The sequence below is a fragment of the Sebastes umbrosus genome, chromosome 19 (assembly GCF_015220745.1).
Source record: "Sebastes umbrosus isolate fSebUmb1 chromosome 19, fSebUmb1.pri, whole genome shotgun sequence".
NCBI classification, from domain to species: Eukaryota; Metazoa; Chordata; class Actinopteri; order Perciformes; family Sebastidae; genus Sebastes; species Sebastes umbrosus.
Genome location: NC_051287.1, coordinates 2,945,265 through 2,966,210, shown reverse-complemented (window position 1 = coordinate 2,966,210; position 20,946 = coordinate 2,945,265). Strand labels below are relative to the sequence as shown.

Here is a 20,946-nt window from a genome sequence, read left to right as displayed (position 1 = left end):
GTAGAAATAATAAGGGATGTTGAAGTTTCCAAACACGGCGCCCAGTGGAAGCATGTAATGAAAATAAAATAGGACCTAGGATGGAGCCTTGGGGTACACCATAGGAGACAGAAGCAGAAGAGGATGAAAAGCTATCAATCATAACTGATACTGATCTATGTTGTAGATGCGATTTAAGGTCTTACTCTGAATCTCAACTATATGTTTGAGTCTGAGAGTATCAAAATTTTAAATAGCATGATTTCCGGAGTCTAAAGACAGCTGTAAGTCTTTCGTAACATTTAGCAGAGCTGACTCAGTGCTGTGATAAACCCTGAAACCTGACTGGAATTTGTCCAAAATGTTGTATTGATCTAATTTCATACTGAAAGTACTGTAGTAGGGCTGTCAAAGTTAACGCAATAATAATGCATTAATGCAAATTCGCCACTAATTTCTTTAACACATTAACACAACTTGCGATCTTTAGGTTGTAGTGAGCTCAGTTTTAAAGCTAGAGTGAAGATACTGGTAACATATGAAACTAGAAAACCTAAAGAATCCATTGGTACCAACCATGTTATGGTTAGGAGGCTAAATAACGCTCCAAAATTCCAATACATTTTGGCGGGGAAAAACTGGCATTGCCATTTTCAAAGGGGTCCCTTGACCTCTGACCTCCAGATCAGTGAATGTAAATGGGTTCTATGGGTACCCACGAGTCTCCCCTTTACAGACATGCCCACTTTATGATAATCACATGCAGTTTGGGGCAAGTCATAGTCAAGTCAGCACACTGACATACTGACAGCTGTTGTTGCCTGTTGGGCTGCAGTTTGCCATGTTATGATTTCAGCATATTGTTTTATGCTAAATGCAGTACCTGTGAGGGTTTCTGGACAATATCTGTCATTGTTTTGTGTTGTTAGTTGATTTCCAATAATAACTATATACATACATTTGCATAAAGCAGCATATTTGTCCACTCCCATGTTGATAAGAGTATTAAATACTTGACAAATCTCCCTTTAAGGTACATTTTGAACAGATAAATAATGTGTGATTAATTTGCTATTAATCACGATAACATATTTTAATCGATTGACAGCCCTAGTCTTGAGTTGACTAACTCAGACTGCTGATCCTTCATATTAGCTTAAAGTTTTGAATATGTTTTTGCACAGAACAAGGTGGATTTTATCCCCCATCACTTAGATTGGAAGCACATTGGAAATGTTTTAATGTCCAGTATGAATTACAGCAAGCAGCAACTGTTTCACTGCTCATACGGACACCTGACTGTTGTTTTAAGACAGATTTTGAGAACCTATCCTTTAATGAGCGAGGGTGGCATCAGCACTGGAAACTATTCTGTGCACGACGTTTGTGTTTTTGGATTGGAGGTGTGAGGTGGCTTCTTCTTCTTCTTCTGCGTCCCCTTCGTATGAAAATATACAGTTCAGTAGACAGAAGCAACAACGTGATGTTTGCTCTCATGAGGATTCAATCCGGTCTTTTCAACATTCATGCTGAATCACTTCTTCTCCCATTCTTCAGTCCGTCTGGTAAAAATACTGAAAGATTTACAGGTCTCAGTGAGTGAAAGCTACGTGGAGTCCAGCCTGACAGGAAACAGGCTCCTCAGCAGAAACACCACGTCCATCCTCCACCCGTCCAGAAGAGAAAAACGCCGGGAAACACCACCCGAGTGTGTCCCAGCAGCAGCAGCAGCAGCACAAGTGGGGAACAGAACGCCACCAACAGGTGGATCAGAGGTATTGCAAGCACATGAATATATAAAGGGATTGTTGCTGTGGACTGTACAGAGTTTCAGTTGTTGCTTTAATGCTGCATGCCCTGTTTGTCTGCTGTCTGTTCCATCTGTGGAGTGAGTTGTTGGATATTAAGGCCTTGAATGGCCCAGAGGCCACACTGAACGGGAAAATACTACAGAGTCTCTCAAACACACACACAGGGGGGGGATGAAACTAGTATTATGTATTTAAATACATCAGTGAGGAACAAAGTTGTTCTGTGACGAAGACAAGAAGTACTTTCACCTCTGAGACGATATATTTCAGGATGTCAAATCCAGCTCTCAGGTGTTTAAAGGATCAGTTCACCCAAACGACAAAAACACAGATTTCCTCACGTACCTCTGGTGGTATCGAGCCACGCAGACTGTTTGAGTTTTGTGCAAAACTTTCTAAGATTTCTGTCTCCACTAAGCGGCAACCTCCGGTGCTGAATGCTGAAGTGCCAAAATTTGCAGCTCCAAAAGTGAGTCAATCCCCATAAACCTCCATGTTAAAAGGACTTTACAGCAGAAATAAACATGTTTACAGCCTGGTACAAAAAACATTTTTGGTCTCTATAGCTAATATCCCCGTTCATGACCACTGTATGGGTGGTGAATTTCAATATAACTCACCCTTTTATATTATATTAAGGCTTAAAGTTGGGCGTTGTCGTCAATGCCAATATGGCGACGGCTGGAGCCGCCCACTTTGAGCTTCACAACGGCTCTTCAGAAACCTATGGGTGACGCCACGGAGACTACGTTCATATTTTATACAGTCTGTGGTGGTTTATGGTCCACCTAAATGCAGTTATGGTGCATTTACATTTAAATAAGACTAAGATTCTGCCTTGTGAGGCTGTACTTGAGTTAAATGCTAACATCCACATGACAAACGTCGCAAAACAAAACATCGGTCTCGAACACGGGTCTCCAACTTGAAACTCCTGTGTTTTGGTTGACCCATCCACGTCCCAATCCGCCCACCGTAAGTGGTCTTTCTCGACAAAAAGCCAACGACGAGTCGGCGTGATGACGTTTAGTAGTCTCATTTAGCCACTTGTTAGAAACCGCCTTTTAAAGACACGTAAAAGCTTAAAAATTCACAATATTTACGTATCTATATGACGTATTTTATGTCGTAGAACAAAACATTAAAATCTCTTCAGCTTGTGTTAACCACAGACCTTATTTCAGGCATCTAACTAAAAACCCATTGACTTCCAGACAAGGGAACCAGAAGTGCTAAAACGCTAACTCACTTCCAGGTTTTAGGACTCATTCCTGTCATCATTACTCTGCATACTGTACTAGATCAAAATCCTGGACAAAGAAACCTCAAACTATCTGCATGGAGAGACACAACAAGAGATAAGTGAGTTGTCTTGCATGTGATTTGGATGAGCTGACTGTGTGTTCTGTACTTACTTATTGCCAGTCATTTCTGGGTAGAGTTGTTGTTGCTCAGCTGACAGTGGGACAGAAACAGAAGTGAACGTCACCGGCTCTTTGTCATGGCTGCCGGTGAACTTGTCCTCGAACCCGTGCTCGACTGTTTGAAGATGAGTCTGGCTCTGCAGTTTGTCCTGAGCTCATGAGAGAGTGAATGCTTGGACGGGGAGGTGGGGGTCCCGTTATACGAGATTAGTTTAAGGCTTACAATATTTCATTTAATCCTTCCTTGTTGTTGTTTTTATTAGTTAATGATGTATCCTATAAAAGTGTTACTGTAAAAGAGTCATGCTACAGAATTGTCTTTTGTTCGCTGGATCCCACGTGGCCTGATTAGTCCACTCCTCCTGGACAGATCCTTCCATCATCAACCCTCAGCTGTCCCTTTAACTTCTAAAATACAAACCCTCCGTTTCATCCAGAGATCATGGTGGCTCCGACCGGGTCCTTTAGCGCCACAGCTCCACCCTGAACCTTATTTCGGGCCGAGTAACCCTCCGCTGCCCTCCTTGGTGCTCCCGCTGCGGCCCCAGCACCCCGCTGCTATGCTCATGCTCCTCTGGGTCGCCGCCCCGACCACTCGGTCCCGTTCCACCTCGCACTGGCTCTGGGTTCGCTCGGTCCGGCCCGGCTGGCTGGGGGAGGCCGACCCCGGCGCTCCGGGCTGCTGAGAGATGGTGCGGAAGATGTGGTTGCGCTTGCGGAGGAACTCTCCTCCGGTGGCACCCAGACCGAAGCTGCTCTTGCGGAGGACCATGCGGGTGCTGGCGGACTTGGCGGGGCGAGACCTCTGGTTGTACTCCAGCTGGGACAGGTGGGAGGCGTAGCCGTCCGGGATGAACTGGAAGAGACGGAAAGCCAATCAGATTTGGTTTACTAACCTGTGTGGCCGGCTAGAAAACCCCGACAGTAACTGAGCTCAAACACGGTAGGATTAGGTAGGACACAGACCAACACTACTGTGCTTTAACTGTCTGATGGGGTGTTATAAATAAATCAGGATTTATTCCGTACCTGACACTGGTGCTGCATCTTCTTGGTGGGCCGTCCCACGATGTAGATGTGTGACGGAGGCAGGCCGATAGACGAGTACACAGAGATGTCCTTGGTGGAGCCGTAGGCGGCGAAGATCCTCATGTAGGCCTGATCAAAGAGGGAGGTCGGCTGTTAGAGACGTCAGGGATTTTATAATAACGTTGCTCTCAGACTCACGGCGTTCCGACTCACCTCGTTGATGAGGCATTTGAGGAAGTTGGCCTTGTGTCGGAGCGGGTCGTGAACCAGCCCGTCGCAGAAGGAGACGATGCCGTGAGGGAAGTTATGCTGAGAGAGCCAGGCCACCACGCGCTGCTTCTGCATGTCAGGACGACCCGTTACGTACACGATCAAGTAGCCCAAGTCCTGCCAGTATCTGCAAAAAACATCAACGTCAATGGAGCACAGTGTTAGTTCAGGTGAGGGGAAATATCTGTCTCTTTAGCTGCTAAATGCTCCACTATGTTCACCAGATGGTCTCTAACTGTGTCTGTCTGCTGTTTGCTGATGAGCAGGTAGTGTACAGTGGTTTTCAATAAAAACAGCAGCCTGCTGCTGCTAAAAACGCCGCTATTAAAACCAGAACAGTAAAATGAGCTGGAAGTTGCTATAAAGCTGCGTAGAGCTGCAGAGTTGGTGATAAATCATCACTATGAGTGACACCTCTTACATTATACATGGTCATTTAAAACATTATTCATAAAATATCATTGGTTAGAGCAGCTTTAAGGCAACCCAAGTTAACTGGCATTGTTTCATTTTGCTAAAAAAATAAAGATTTGCAGCGGCAGAAGATTTTGAAAGATGCAATAAACACATTAAAATGATGCATATGGTGGCTTGAAATTAAACTGGGAGCTTCTTATTTTCAAGGTTCAAGGTTTAGCTTTATTGTCATTATTACAGCTGCAATGATTACTCGATCGACAGAAAAATAATTGCCAACTATTTTGATAATAAATTAATCGTTAAAGTAATTTTTCATGCAAAAATGGCAGAAAATGCTGTTAATCCTGCTTTTCTCTGTTTTATATCATATTAAACTGAATATCTTTTAGGGTTTTGGACTGACAAAACAAGACATACTGTATATAGACATCACCTTGGACTTTGAAAATAATTAGGAGATTATTTGATAATGAAAATAATCGTTAGTTGCAACCCTAATCATTATACAAGATGCACAATGAATTGCAGTTGTATTATTCTCCACATAGCACGTTCAAAAATAGCCCTAAAGGTAGAAATAATAAAGAAAAACTAAATTATATGTACAACAAAGATATACAGTTACATATGTATTTTATGTGGGGGAAGGGAAAGTATTGAAAAATGAAAATGTGATCACAAAAACAGATAACCTGTGTGTATCTCTACGTATATTATTGCAGAATAAACGTTTCTGATCCTCACCTCACCACATCCACAGCTCCAGCTCGAACCTTTGGGTCGCTGCCCATTATAGACACACTGGCAGCAAACGACCCGTCAATACTGAACACGACGAACTCGGTTCCTCGTGGTACGATAGAGAGATAGCTGTCTGCAACTGTATGGTCGCCCCTGAGAGACAGAAACATGGAGGTTATTGTGAAAGGAGGAGATGTACAGGTTTATTTTTTACATGAAATAACAGTAACTTAACCCACCTGACCACCATTTTGACGGGATACACCCCGATGCCCAGCTTTTTGCTCTCAGGGATGACATAAGAGACGCGTCCGCTGCTGTTGGTGAGCTCCGTGTTGAAGTACACCCACTCTCCAGAGGGAGGCTGGGTCATGATGTGGATGTCAATCTGCAGGAAACAACACACACTGATATGTTCAACACTGTCGGAACCTCAATGACACAGATGTCACTGACACCATTACATAACTCGTCTTTTTTTGGTCGGTCACAGCTGAACAGCGGTCCGGTACCTTCTCTCCAGTGAGGGTGACCATGTCCAGAGGGCCGTACATGAAACGTCCCATCACCATCTGGGCGCCGTCCTCTGTGAATACGGCGTCGTTCACTCGGTGGTTGGCTGTCACGTTCTGACACACAGAGGAGGAAACAGGAAATCACAATACTGTCCTTGTTTCAGCTGTTGTGTAACTTTTACTGTGATTAGTTTAAAGATGTCTTTTACAGTTTCCATTTGATTCATTCTCTAAAATCTCGCTGAGTAGAGTTTTCCCACTTATTTAGCTGCCAAAATCCAGATGAGAGAAGCTCTAATTGATCAAAATGTTAATTAAGCTCCTGATTTGTATTCCCTATCCTCCTGTTTGGAGTATTTTGCAGAAGCATTGAGATCATTTACTTAAAAAAATAATTAAAATCTGTTTTTATTTGCAGATGAATCTCCTAAAAAGACGCTAGAATTGATCATCAATCAAAGATAATGCAGTAAAAAAGCTCTTTTTTTTACTTTGTAGTAAAGATGGAATTACAACATTATTTATTGAGTTAAAAGATTCATTGTTGACTTTGGAAACCGCTTGAATTCAGATCTCTATCACTGAATGTAATAATTTCTAATAATATAACCGGTTAAGTGTGGTGATTCATCCATATTTGCATTGCATTACATCTAAATTAAAAATAAAAAGTTTCTGTAGGAAATGTAATGTCTTACCCTGATTTTAACATGAGTCCTCTTGCGGAGCCACTTTTCTCGAGGTTTGGACGGAGTGAATTCAGACACTTCTTTACCATCCAGCTCCAAAATACTGGAGTTCTCATGTCTCATCACCTGGGGAAGATAAATTCATTTTAAATAAAAAGCATAGAAGCTTTTTAGTCCATCCTTGTTTCATACTCTGGTGGTGGTGATTCAGTTTCACAGTCATCCTGATCTTCATACAGCTTCTGATCTCCTCAGTTCAGCCACAGCTGATATGATGCTACAGCAGCAGTCTGTCACTGCAAAGTAATTAATTTAAAGTTTTTTTAATTTGGTGCTAAAACAGGCACATCCTCTGTATCTTCATCTGTATATTCTGCTTCATGACAGCAATGAAAATAAATGTTTTTTTTCATAAGGATTAAAATTTCTGCAGCATCATGATAGCTGGAGCGCATCATTTCACTGAATGAGATTTATGGCTTTGTTATTTGCACTAAGCTGTCGCTGCAGAGCAGGATGTATAGCCCCTCGATTTACACATTTTATAGCACTGAGATATGTCATAAAAAAACAAAAATGTCAACCTGCTGGTGGCGCTAGAGGAAAAGTCAGAGGACCACATAAGTCAGTAAGATTCATCATCTGGAGACCGTTAACGTCTGAACTAAATGTCACTGCAATCCATCCAATCGTAAAAAATACACTTTCAATTTAAAGATAAAATTATGATTATTAACAGAAAGACTGTGTGAACCTGTCTGAGTAGGAAGGAGACGACATCGGTAGACTCCCAGTAGGAGGCGTGGAAGAGATGAGGCAGAGCCACGGTGGGAAACGCCGTCAGGGCGTCGGGGCAGTACAGGGCGTAGTCCATCCTCTTACTGCCCCACCACCGAGAGGCAACTGCAGCCGAGAGGGAACAGAGAGAGACACAGTGAGTTCAGGAATCAGCGCATCTTGATGTTTGTTTGTGGTTTCCACTGCAGATCTACATCCTGCTCATCCAGAGGTGAACAGTGGAGGGTTATCATCAACTGGAGGAGGTTAGAAGAAGTAAAGGGTTGCACTAGAAGGCTCTAGACTCCAAACTATGAGTAAAAACCAGACTGTATATAAAGATGGACGACATGACAGCTCCCCAAAAGTGAAGCCAAAACATCTGGATCGCTCCCTGGTGGCCGGCTGCAGTATAGGTCATAAAGCCCGCCCCCTCCATGTTAGCAGATGGGACATGGGCCAAACTAAAGAGTCAAAGTATACGTCAAATAAATTCTTCCCAAAGATGGTTTCTGTCATTTTAGGTAGTTCTTATCACGCTGATGTTTGTTCAAGTGTTCATTTTTCTGATCAGTTTGGTTTTAATTAGTTATTGTATGTTATATGTTGTACATTTTGAGGAGGTGGAGACACGTCATCCATCTTTATATACAGTCTATGACTAAAAACGCAGAGTGAAGAGTTGTGAAGAGGTTTTGAAACGCACACTCGCAAGAAAACAACAGCTCAGACTCGGTGAGAACCTTCTCACCGTTTATTTCTGGTGGTTCTCATGAAACTGAGCTTGTTTGTCATTTTTGGAAACAGGACTACTGAGGAAGACTATCTGAGAGAGGAAGATGCCAGCGGAGGAAGGAAAGCACACAGGGAACGAGGATGGATCCTAGCATCCTTCCCTCGTGTCCTCTTACTACAGCTCCCAGGGTACCTTTCTCTATGTTCCTCAGCACCCCGGGTGACGGGGGAGCCGAGCTGATGTCTGTGATGTAAGACGTGACATCGGTGAAGTCAGAGCTCACGTCAGAGGTCACGTCAGAGATCACGTCAGAGCTAACGTCCGAGCTCTGCTCAGACTCCACGCCGTTGGGTTTTGGGAACACCTGGCGGGTCTTTCGTGACCGCGAGGACGGCCGGCGAGGGGAAAACCTATTGTAGGGGAGAGCCAGCTGGGACAGCAGGCCGGGCCTTTTAGCCTGGCTGGGTTCACGTTTGAGTGCTGAGGGGACGTTTGGAGGGAGGAAATGAAGAACGTCAACATTTGAACTGTCAACTCGTGGGTCACACACTGGAGGTCAGAGGTCAACTCACTGGTGGCGATGTTGGAGACGGTGTAGGAGTCGGCTAGGCCTGACACCTGGCTGGCGATGCTGGCCTCGCTGGCCCGGCGGTTGTAGCGAAGGTGAGGGACCCCCGGTGACGTGGACGATGGGAACTGGCCGTCCACAAAGATATGTGAGTGAAGAGAATCCGCTGCAGAGACAGAAGAGACGAGTCATATTCATATTCTCTGCAGAAATATTTCAGTAATAAAATATTATTTCTGTCGCTTTGTCATCATTTCTGTTGGCTATAAAAACACACACACATCTTTCTTGTCCAGCTGCTGAGTCCAGAACTATCATATCATAAAGACACACACCTGAGTCTGTATGAGTCCCCTCTATCTGACGAGCAGCCACTTTATTAGTTTAATAAAGTAAAACTTTTTATGAGAGCAGTTAACGGAGCTGCGAGTCAGCAAAGTAACTGCTGAGATGAGGGAACTCGACAGACGCTGCAACAAAGTCTGACGAGGCGAGAAAGACGACCGAGTTGTAAACAAGACAATAGTTAATTTGGAGGTAAAACAGAAAGTAAGTGCAGCTGCAATGCCGCTAATAACCCTTTGTTGCACAGGAAAATTGTGTTTGCACAAACGTACGTGAGGTCAACTGTCAGCTGAACCACAAAGTTAAAACTGGAAGTCTAAAAGGACTGATTTGGTAATAATTTACTTTTGTTTTATCTTCCTAACTTTTTAGAAAAGTGCTGGTGACGTCACCGTAAAAAAATGGAGGAGAAGCTTGTTCTGGCGTTGTATGTCTATCCTGAGCTTTAGCTGTCAGACAGACACGATCATAACAAAGACGAAAAGCCCATTTGTGGGAGCAGATCGGCCAGGTGGACGCTGAACGTTGCTGGGTAGTGTTTTTTATCACCATACGTTTTGTCTCCGACGGATCGTCCTCTTTGCTCTACGGCTGTCAGATTGAGCGGTGACAAGCTCATTCATATAAAGTATGAAGGCGAGCATCCTCCGTTTGGTGCTTATGGTGAAAAAACAATGTCAAACAAATAAATAGTAGCTCAAATAGATAATAAAAAGCGAAAGGGGCGATGCTAGTCTATCATAAAACTGTGGTTAGAGTGGTGTTATGTTGTCAAGAGTCTTGCTGTCAGGGTGACATTGCACTAATTCCCCCAACTATTCCTTTAAGTTTGTAAGTACAGTGTTATAGCTGATAGAAATGATGGTCAAAACTATGTAAATAAGGTTGTAATAAACTATAATTTCCCTTTAAATACGTCAGCAGAAAAAGAAACATGAGAGGGATAACAGAGATGAAAAGAGCAGATAGAGATACTCACTGTCTGTGTGGAGCTGCCAGTTGAGGACGGGTACGGGGATGGAGGTCTCGTTGACGGTGCTGTCCAGACATCGGTGGGAAACGGCACCAACGGCGTCCATCAGAAGCTGAGGGTTACTCTGCACCGTCTCAACTAGGGAGTCAGATGAAGGGAAGAAGATACAAAAGACTCATATACATGCGGTATAGTAGTGCAGTGAAATGATTTCATGTATGTCTGTTTGTGTGGACTCACCCAACAGAGCCGAGTGTCCGTCGCCCAGAGGAAAGCGCTGGTAGCGAGGGACGCTGAAGGGAGGCAGCAGGTAGAACCGCTTGTCCAGGAGAGGCTCGAGGCGGGAGGCCGACGGGTCGGCTGGATGAAACAGGTTGTAAACCTGCTGACAGGCCGGACGCAGATTCGCCACTGGAGACGGGGACGAAACACAACCAGAGGTAAAGAGGTTTAAAATGAGAAAACTGTGGGATGATACATGAAACTAGTTGTCAAGAGTTGACTAACCCTCTTTTATTTAAGTCTGGTTGCACCTGTAACCACACACAGCAGTGATGTCACATTGTAGTGACCCACCCTGGAGTACATCTCCACATCACTGCAGCCCGGTGAGAAATGAAACCACTGGAGGTCACCACAAACAAGATTCTCAGCTTCTGATGGAGTCGGTATTTCAATGAACAGTTTGGACTTGTTTTGCATTCTTTCTGATAGTTAGATGAGAAGATCATTACCATTCTCATGTCTGTACAGTAAATATATGAAGCTACAACCAGCAGATGATTATCTTAGCTCAGCATAAAGACTGGAAACAGGTGGAAACAGCTAGCCTGGCTCTGTCCAAGGGTTAAAAAATCTGCGAACCAGCACCTCTAAAGCTTACTAAGCTATAATCCTGTAAAATCACAATTTATGGTAAAAAATATTAATTTTTGACAGTGCAGCCCCGTCTAAGCCCTAAAAATTACGTTTCATACAACTAAAATGCATTCTTAATTACGTTTGGAGGGAAGCGTATTCTGTCGTGGATTACGTTTGTTTTTGCCGTATCACAAGAAGTCCACCGAAGTCCGCAGCAAGTGACGTAGTGCAACGAGCGTCACATAGAGCAGGTGACGTAGTATATCGAGCAACCGTTAATGAAATGAAATAATGACGTTTTTGAAAGTTACGTGAGTATAACAAGCAAGAGAGTCCACTACTTGAGATGGATGGGTCAAACAAACACAGGACCTTCCCCCAGGAGGCAGCTGTTCTTGTCCCGTGTGAAATTAAATTAAAAGTCAAAAGACAAACCATGATGTTTTTTACTAAACCTAACCAAGTACTTTTGTTGCGTTTTATGTTTTGTTTCCATTTACAACATTAACCACATGTTTAAAACTGTTTAAAACAGCGACAATAATCAGGGAGAAAATACGTTTCCCTTGAAACGTAATCGAGGATGCAGTTTAGTTGTAAGGGAACATCATTTTGTAGGCGACAGGGTTGACCTGTGACTTTTGATGCCAAACAAACTGTATTATAGGAATAGCAGCTTCAGCCTTCTTTTGTTTTCTTCAGTATTGTTTTGTTTCATTGGGAGTAATTGTCTTTTTGTTGTGTGATTATTTATGGACCAAAATAAACCTCAATAAATCAAAACCGTGAGAAAACTAAGAAACAAAAAAACATCTATAATTATATCTACATGGAAATTAGTCCAGACGTTAACCCACCAGCTGCAGGTCAGTGACCTCTCTCTCTCTAAACCCCGAAGGACACACAATAGAGTTTTCAGCCTTTGAGATCAGAAACATGACCTCTGACCCCTGACACCTGCTTTCCAGCTGCTGGAGACGAGAATCTCACGCAGAACACAAACATCAGAAGCTACAAATAACCACTTCCTGCTCATCTGGAAAAAGGAACATTACTAGAAGAGAACTTTTCTGTTTTTAAACCCAAAAGGAGAAAAGCTTCCTCACCATCTAACGAGGGCACCACGGTCTTCCTCAGCGCGAGCACCAGCCCCAGAGGAGAGCCGAACATGAAGAAGTCCGTCACCTCGAAGTCAAACTTTCCCAGAGAGCCTCCTTCCAGCATGGTGCTGCTGCTGGAGCGCCGCGACCCGGGCTCGCCGTGGAGCACGCTGGAGTGAAGACTGAAAACAATCAGAGTTAATGTTGTTAATGAAAAATATCTGTAATATCTGAGTTTTTTTATGACAAAAATTTGATTAAAAGGAAATAAAAAGTAATTTAAGGTAGCTGTATCCATGGTAACTGTACACAACAAAGATTTATAAATATTCCTATTTAAACTCTTTTTAATGCACAAATAGAATGAACTTGCATTATATGATTATATGTGACAAATAAAATTAATTGACTGATTGATTGAAATAGAAAACTCAACTAAAATGTCTTTAGCTTTTGTTGACTAACAAAAAACAAATTGGACTAAAACTACATTTTTGTCAAACTAAAATCTGAGAGGAGAGTTAGTGACGTCTCACCTGGACAGGAAGGCCTGGTGGTGTTTGATGGTGTCCAGCTCGTACGTGGACGAGTCGCTGCGCTTGCGTGGAAGTTGTCTCTTGGGGTCGTCGGGCCCCGAGCAGCGAGGGATGTCGATGTTGCTGCGGCTGAGATGGCGGCTTCCCTCGAGGGACGGAGAGACACTGTTTATGATGATACCTGGAGAGAGGAGGTCTGTGTCCTGAGAGACGGAGACGAAGACGGAGACGGAGAGAACAAAAAGGACATTGTTGAATGAAGTGGTTAAGAGATTTCTACAGTATTAAAGGTCCCATATTATAAAAAAGTGAGATTTTCATGTTTTTTTTATTATAAAGCAGGCTTAAGTCCTATATAAATACTGTGAAAGTATCGAAACACTCAATCCACAGGGAAATACACACAGCCCGTATTCAGAAATTCTGCATTTGAAACAAGCTGTCAGGATTTCTGCCCATTGGTGATGTCATGAATATACAATATTTAGACCCTTGACACAGTTTTAAACATAAACATTCTAAATGTGTCCCAGTTTATTCCTGGTTGCAGTGTATGTGAATGTCATCAGCTGACAGGAAGTACACATGGACCCAAGCTGTTGCCTAGCAACGCAATTCTGTTGCAATTCCGTCAAAATGCGCTAAAACGGAGCGTTTCAGACAGAGAGGGTAAATACAGGCATATGCAGGCTGACAGTATGACGAAAATAAAGGGTATTTTGAACATTACAGCACGTAAACATGTTCTAATAGAAACACAAAATACAAGTATGAACCTGAAAAGGAGCATAATATGGGACCTTTAAGTTTTTAGACACACCAGCAGCATGGCTCTAGGGATGGAAATACTGCTAATAAGTTGAGGTTGTTACCTGAACACTGATGGCACTGCCCCGTCTGCTGCTGTTTTGGCTCTCTGACACCGTCACCGAGCTGCTGCACAGAGCATCAAACCCCAGGATGCCTCCGACACAGTCCCCAATAACACACACCTGCATGAAAACGCATGAATACACATGAATCATCTGTACGTGAATCACGAAGCTGCTGAGGAGGAAACACACTGACCTGGCCACTAAAAGACGCCCCCTCCAGAGACTTCACGAAGTCGCTATACACCTGATTGGCTCGTAAGATGACGGCTGCTACGGCGTCTTGGTACTGTGGTGCAGCTGTAGCCAAGAGAGGCAGAGCAGCCAGCGGGATGTGATCCTGACTGCTGGACAGGCAGCCCTCGTCGTAGCTGTAAGGGCTGAGGCTGCAGAGCAAGGGAGGACACGTTGTTATCTCTCCGTATGTGTGTTTAACATTTGCATTACAGCAGGTTACGTTGAATACTAAAGAGTAATGACTCACTTGGAGACTAGCGAGAATGCGTCGACACACACGGCGGGACACGGGACCATCCGGATGGCGATGCGGCCCAACGCTGCCGGGTAATGGACCCCCATCACCGTCTTAAAAGCTCCACTCAGCGTGTTCACGTCGGCCTGCTTGCTGCTCTGTTCACCTGCAGACAAACAACAACAAGTTGCATTAGTGAACAAGTACATTTTCTTTCTTACATTGTTTCATGTGAAGAATTTTAAAAGGGATAGTTTGGTTGTTTAGTTAGTGTACATTGCAGTACATTGCTTTGCTCCTGTGCTAGTACTCCTGTCTGTTTCTCCAAACTCCATCTACTGTAGGTAATACACTGATATTGATGGAGAAGTACCTCATACAACCACACTTCAAAACAACCAAACTATCCCTTCAAGAGGTCTGAAGGGTTAAAACTATCTTAAGCAAAGAAAGTCTAAATTTTTGCAGCAGAAATGTTTGTTTTCCAAATTGTTTTCTATCCTGTAATTTGTTTTGCACATCCTCAGATTTATCTTGTGACACCTTTTAGCTCTGTTTTTGGTCTCCACCAACTCCTGAGAGAAATATCTGTCTCTTTAGCTGCTGAATGTTCCACTACGTTTACCAGCTAGTCTCTAACTGTGTCTGTCTGCTGCTCTGCACTGTGCAGGTGGTCATTCTTTAGAGCTTTTTCTCTTAAAGGTCCCATATCGTGCTCATTTTCAGGTTCATACTTGTATTTTATGTTTCTACTAGAACATGTTTACATGCTGTAATGTTCAAAATACCCTTTATTTTCCTCATACTGTCTGCCTGAATATGCCTGTATTCACCCTCTCTGTCTGAAACGCTCCGTTTTAGCGCATTTTGAAGGAATTGCAACGGAATTGTGTTACTAGGCAACAGCTTGGGTCCATGTGTACTTCCTGTCAGCTGATGACATTCACATTACACTGCAACCAGGAATAAACTGGGACACATTTAGAATGTTTACATTTAAATCTGTGTCAAGGGTCTAAATATTGTATATTCGTGACATCACAAATGGGCAGAAATCCTGACAGCTTGTTTAAAATGCAGAGTTTCTGAATATGGGCTGTGTGTGTTTCCCTGTGGATTGAGTGTTTCGATACTTTCACAGTATTTATATAGGACTTAAGCCTGCTTTATAATAAAAAAAAACATGAAAATCTCACTTTTTTATAATATGGGACCTTTAAAACAGACGCCTGCTGCTGGAAACAACACAATGAAATCTGTGAGAGTGAACCAAACAGTAAAGTTGTGGCCCCAAAACCAAAACAATGATCTGAAAGATGCTAAAACGCTCTGTAGAGATGCTAATAATTCTCTGTAAGTCACGTTACACAGCCTTTTGTTTATTTCGTTATTATAAAAATATTGATTACAGTCGCTTTAATTACTCGCAGAGTTAGAATTGTGTGATTTTCATAATAATAATGTTGCAGGATTCGGCTGCAGTGTTACCAGAGCCAGTGTCCAGGATGTTGCCTCCGTGCAGGACCAGAACGAGGACGTGAGTTTTGGCGGGCTGGAGACACTGCTGGGACGAACAATCCTGCAGGTTAAGAGGACAGAAGACAGACAGGAAGGAAACAGGAAACAGGGTTAATGGGGACGACGGAGTGAGCAGATTACAGGAAAACAGGGAGAAATGAGAGCAAAGAAACAGTCTGTATTATATTCTACGCTGGATTTAATCTAATCTAATATTCTTTTACATGTCCTATAATGTGCTCTATTCCTAACATGTCTAATGCTTACTACTACAACAGCCTTTCACGCTCTACTGGCTACAGGACTGAGACTCACATTCAGTTTCCTGATGGGTGGACGTCGTTGTGTGACCTGTGAAAGCCTCGGGGTCCCGTTTTAATGGTGCACTGGGCCCTTAATCTTTTACCTCCGGTGAAATTAAACCGCGGTTGAGAGTGGATACTGATTTCACTACACTGGCAGGATGACTGAGAGCTAATTTAGGAGGAGGAGTGTTATCTACAAGCTATTAAATTAAGGGTGTTAGTGTGTGAGAGAGAGACATGAATGAAATTAGAGAAAAGGGAAGAAACTGTACCTCCATCTGCCTCTCCTCATTACTCATCGCGGCGTACTCCCCGCCCGACTCCTGATACAACGTTTCTGTGAAAACATGAATTCATTCAAACAAAAGAAGACTTAAACTATAATTAAAGCTGCAAGCAGCGATGAACGGGACCTCGCACCTTCCCGCGCGCCGGGGGTATTAGTGGGACGCCGATTGGCGCGGCCAGGCGCAATGAAACCGGAACTCCTATGAGCGCAATGACGCCTGCCACAAGACTCTACGACAAACGGTTCACGAGTTATGAAAGGGGGCGTGGCTAATGTCTTGGGGCGGGGCTATGAATCTATATTGAAATGAAAATGACCTCAGGCCTGGACCACCATCATGCCTGAGAAATTTGAAGCAGATTTGACAAAGTATGCTGAAGTTACAACAACTTCCTGTTTTGTGGCGAACGTCTCGAAATGGCTGCCACGCCACGGTCAGGTCATTCAGTGAAAACTCACCATTTTATTAACTTTTCATCCTCAAGGTCTTAAGATGGTCCTGACCAAATTTCAAGTCGATCTGATTAAATCTGTAGGAGGAGTTCGTTGAAGTACGCGCCCTATAAAACGCTAAAAATGGCTGACTTTCTTTTGAGTTTTGGGCATACCTCCAAGAGGCTTTTTTGTGCGTCTCCACATGTTACATCTGTCTGCCAAATTTCATACATGTAGGTAAAACCGGAGCGAGGGGCTCAATTCTTCCAACTTTCTGGGGGGCGCTAGCGAGCCATTTTAAAACACCCGAGCCCGACACCCTTAAAATATCAAATCTTTCACCGCATCGGATAAGTGTGCCAAGTTTGAGCATATTAAGGTCGTCAAAAAGGCGATTCATTTTAAGAAAAAGAAGAATAATTTCTACAGTTTCAATAGGGCTTTCGCTGGCCCGACGTTATCGGTGCTCGGGCCCTAATAAATGTAAGGTTTTATTTCTCAGTGCAGGATCTGATGTGTCCATAAGAGTCACCTACCTTGTGCTTCATCCACCTCTGTTGTTTCTATCTTGTCCATCAGATCGTTGGAGCTCCACTTGGTGATCTCCTTGTTAAACATCTCCTCGTTGTCAGAAAAGTCCTCTGCAAGATTAACACATAATACAAATAATGTAAGATCTCCAGGTCAGAACAGTCTCATAACACAGACCAGAATCAATTTAAACTGTCCTGTCTCAAAGGTCATATCCATTCCATGGCATATGTTGTTTGTTATCTGCTTTATAGATAAAGTGACTTTCTTTCTAGTAGCTATTTTCAAAAGCAATACCATTTACTGTTGGTTTAATTTAGTGAATCTAAAATAACAACCTCCTCTATAAATCTGATGATCTGATACGTTCACTATGTAATGCTTCATTTATAAAAAGAAATGCTCTTGAACTACGAGGCTGAATGAGAACATAAAGCAAACACAACAGGAGTATGAAGGAAACCTTGAGCTGCTCCACAGATAACATTTATCAGCCCAGAGAGCCACGCTGAGAGATACGATACAAGTAAATTATCTAAAGCTGTAGAGCCAGAACGAAGCAGGAGGAACACAAACAGTGCGTGTTTAAAATACAGAATAAAGACATTCATGTAGAAAGTGATGGTTTTACCGTGAGCATCGAAGAACTCGTCGTCTGTGCTGTCCTCTGAGTCGCGGGCGATGCTCTGCATCCTCCACTCTGAAATGCTCTGGTGAGATGGACTCCCTGGAAACACACACAACACAATTTATCTTGTCAGACAGCCCTTTCTGACGGGGAACTGAAGCCGTTATCTATGCTCTCTTCAAAGCCACCAGACTCCATTCACAAAAACAGTCATTTTACCTCTCAGAATACAGGAGTTGCTGGTTTACCACTGCATTGATCGGTTAGTTTGTTTGTGTTATTGTGTGACTTTGATGAATCCGAACTAACCCTTTAAGGGCGCTTTCACAAGCCAGCATTTAGTCAGCTTTGATCGATCTCTGGTACGGTTTGTTTGGGCAGTTGTGAACACAGTAATTTTACTCTGGAGTGGACCAAAACAACCGGCCAAAACCATTTGTGAGAGGTGGAATCGGACCGTTTCCAAGCGAACTGAAACGCAGGCTGCCTGCGTGGGCATTTGTTGAGATGGATACAGGTAAACGACAGGTTAAAGGGACTATTTGTAACTTTCAGAATGTCTTGTTAACAGCGACACCTGTGGCCGTTCTCGCTGTCTCGCTCCACCTCTGAATGTACAGTGGACGTTTGTGCAGAAATAACTGCTGCAGCTCCTCCAGACCAACAGAGGTTTCCCGTGTCTTGTGAAGTGACGGGGCTCCGCAGAGAGAAACGTTATCGTCTCCGACCAAAACTCCGGTGTCTCCCTGCGGGCGCGCTCGGGAGACGATAACGTTTCTCTTTCTTCCTGCTTCAGCCCCGGAGGCTGAGGCAGGAAAAGCCAACACTAGGATCAGCATTGATTCATGGAGAGACCTTCGTTTGGTCAGCTAACATTACTGCCAAGCAGCTGAAATATAGAGTGATATTGTGCTTTTAGCTGACTTGAGTCGCCTCACTGTGTTGAGCGATGCTCGTTCATGTGTATTTAGAGCGAGCAAGCTCGAGCAACAGGACGCTGACTTTCGTTGACTTCACGGCCACAGGTGTCGCTGTTAACAAGCATTTCTGAAAGTTACAAATAGTCCCTTTAAACTGATATTGATTATTTTAGGTGTCTAAAATCCGTTTTGCTGCTGCCCCCGTCCACAGCAGTACATTATTTTGCTCCTGTCTATTTCTCCAAACTCCATCTACTGTAGGCAATACACCGACTATGGAGAAGTACCTCACACAACCACACTTCAAAACGTCCAAACTATCCCTTTAATCTTATAGAAATGACGAGAGGTTTTCCAAAAGCCATATCAAATAGAAGTGGTCCTCACCGCCTCTCTTGGACGACCTGTTGGAGGATCTAGAGGACGTTGACCACTGCTTGGTGAGCTCCCCTCGTGTCTCCAGAGAATCTCCCAGCTTCCCTCCTCCGCCTCCTTCTGCCTCCGCAGCCGATCCGGCGGTCTCGGCTCCCTGCTCCTGGTCCTGGCTGACGGAGGAGCCGTTGGTCTCCGTTCCCCCCTCTTCGCTGAGGCTGAACTGGGCCATCTTCTTGGCTAAAGCCAGCTGCGTCTCCAGCTCCAGCGTCCTGATGTCCTCGATGGTCAGGCCGTACCACTCGTCCTGCCAGCACCACGCCTGCCGGTGGGCTCGAACCATCACTTTACGCAGACCTGGAAGGACGGCAACGAGGATTTATTGTCATTTTAGTGAGGAACAAATCATATTTCTGTGACATGAATCAACTTAAGTGGATTAACCTTAAAAACATATCGTTATGGTTGACAAATACAGAATGTCTTGTCAGAGATTCACAGTTAAAAATGTCAGCTAAAGGTCCTGAGCAAAGATGTTCAGTTTCAGACATGACTTTGTCTTCAACCAGACAAACAAAGGGAACGCTGTTTAGCAAATAACACATTATAATAATGAATAATAAATCAGAAATGGGGCCTAAACTTGGCCTGTATTTTGATTGTACCTCTGTCATTGATAGAAAACTGAGATAATGCTTGAGCAGATTTACATCTCTAACCAGAAACTGCAAGAATAGAAAAATAAAATGAATAAAGCATGCAAAAGACTGAATGTAGTTTTTGTAATTAAAAATCAATTATATTTTAAATATGTTTTATATTTATTTTATTTAATAATACTATTATTTTAGTTATTTTAATAATTTAATAATATATTTAATTTATTTTTAATAATTTTATATTTAAATGTTAACTATTATTTAACTATATTATTTTAACTATATTTAACTATTTTTCTTTCTTTTTTTTAATTAAAAATTCTGTAAGAATATTATATAATAAAAAGTATTTTCCAATATATTTTTTCGTAAATCTTCTAAACAAAAGTTGATTAAAATTTCAAACAAAATAATATCTTTACTGCAGCAACATAAAAATGTTTTTTAGGACTCAGTTATAGCTGTAATATGCAGGACTTTTACTTGTACCAGAGTATTTGTATAGTCTGGTATTACTATTTTATTTGTACATCTATCTATATTTATATATAGATAGATGTAGCACCCTTAAAGGGTTAGTTCGGATTCATCAAAGTCACACAATAACACAAACAAACTAACTGATCGAGGCAGCGGTAAACCAGCAACTCCTGCGATCTGAGAGGTAAAATTACTGTTTTTGTGAATGGAGTCTGGTGGCTTTGAAGAGAGCAATATAACAGCTTCAGTTCCCCGTCAGAAAGGACTGTCTGACAGCGAGGTAAAGCGGTGAAAATATCCTAAATATAGAGTACACTTAAACTGATATTGATTTGTTTTAAGTGGCTAAAATTACTGTTTTTGGGGAATGCAGTCTGTTGGCTTTGAAGATGAAAGAGCTGTCTGACGGCGAGGTAAAGCGGCAGCAGAAAAACATATTGGAAAATACTTTTTATTACATAATATTCTTACAGAACTATCAGAATTTCTAATTAAAAAAAAGAAAGAAAAATTGTTAAATATAGTTAAAATAATATAATTAAATAATAGTTAAAATTCAAATATAAAATTATTAAAAATAAATTAAATACATTATTAAATTATTAAAATAACTAAAATTATAGTATTATTAAATTTAAAAAAAAATGTTTTTCTGCTGCCGCTTTACCTCGCCGTCAGACAGCTCTTTCCT

The 20,946-nt window shown here is 42.6% G+C and overlaps 1 protein-coding gene across 6 annotated transcripts in view; it reads right to left on the bottom strand.

Annotated features, from left to right (window-relative positions):
- Positions 1–3,441: 3,441 nt before the first annotated feature.
- Positions 3,442–20,946, bottom strand: part of LOC119478479 (membrane-associated phosphatidylinositol transfer protein 2-like) — a 55,552-nt gene continuing 38,047 nt past the window's right edge. For 3 of the 6 annotated variants that reach the window (XM_037753251.1, XM_037753252.1, XM_037753253.1), the window contains 22 exons: positions 19,132–19,473; positions 17,828–17,923; positions 17,202–17,306; positions 16,214–16,278; positions 15,607–15,697; positions 14,131–14,284; positions 13,843–14,032; positions 13,647–13,766; positions 12,775–12,977; positions 12,245–12,420; positions 10,518–10,688; positions 10,284–10,424; positions 8,964–9,125; positions 8,584–8,871; positions 7,633–7,781; positions 6,888–7,004; positions 6,187–6,303; positions 5,914–6,062; positions 5,678–5,827; positions 4,457–4,640; positions 4,244–4,372; positions 3,442–4,070 (listed from right to left, as the gene is read on the bottom strand). In XM_037753251.1, coding sequence (XP_037609179.1) covers positions 3,705–4,070; positions 4,244–4,372; positions 4,457–4,640; positions 5,678–5,827; positions 5,914–6,062; positions 6,187–6,303; positions 6,888–7,004; positions 7,633–7,781; positions 8,584–8,871; positions 8,964–9,125; positions 10,284–10,424; positions 10,518–10,688; positions 12,245–12,420; positions 12,775–12,977; positions 13,647–13,766; positions 13,843–14,032; positions 14,131–14,284; positions 15,607–15,697; positions 16,214–16,278; positions 17,202–17,306; positions 17,828–17,923; positions 19,132–19,473 — 3,665 coding nt within the window. In that variant the 3' untranslated portion in view covers positions 3,442–3,704. The remainder of the gene's footprint in view (positions 4,071–4,243; positions 4,373–4,456; positions 4,641–5,677; positions 5,828–5,913; positions 6,063–6,186; positions 6,304–6,887; positions 7,005–7,632; positions 7,782–8,583; positions 8,872–8,963; positions 9,126–10,283; positions 10,425–10,517; positions 10,689–12,244; positions 12,421–12,774; positions 12,978–13,646; positions 13,767–13,842; positions 14,033–14,130; positions 14,285–15,606; positions 15,698–16,213; positions 16,279–17,201; positions 17,307–17,827; positions 17,924–19,131; positions 19,474–20,946) is intronic. The other 3 variants (XM_037753254.1, XM_037753256.1, XM_037753257.1) reach the window with 3 other exon arrangements.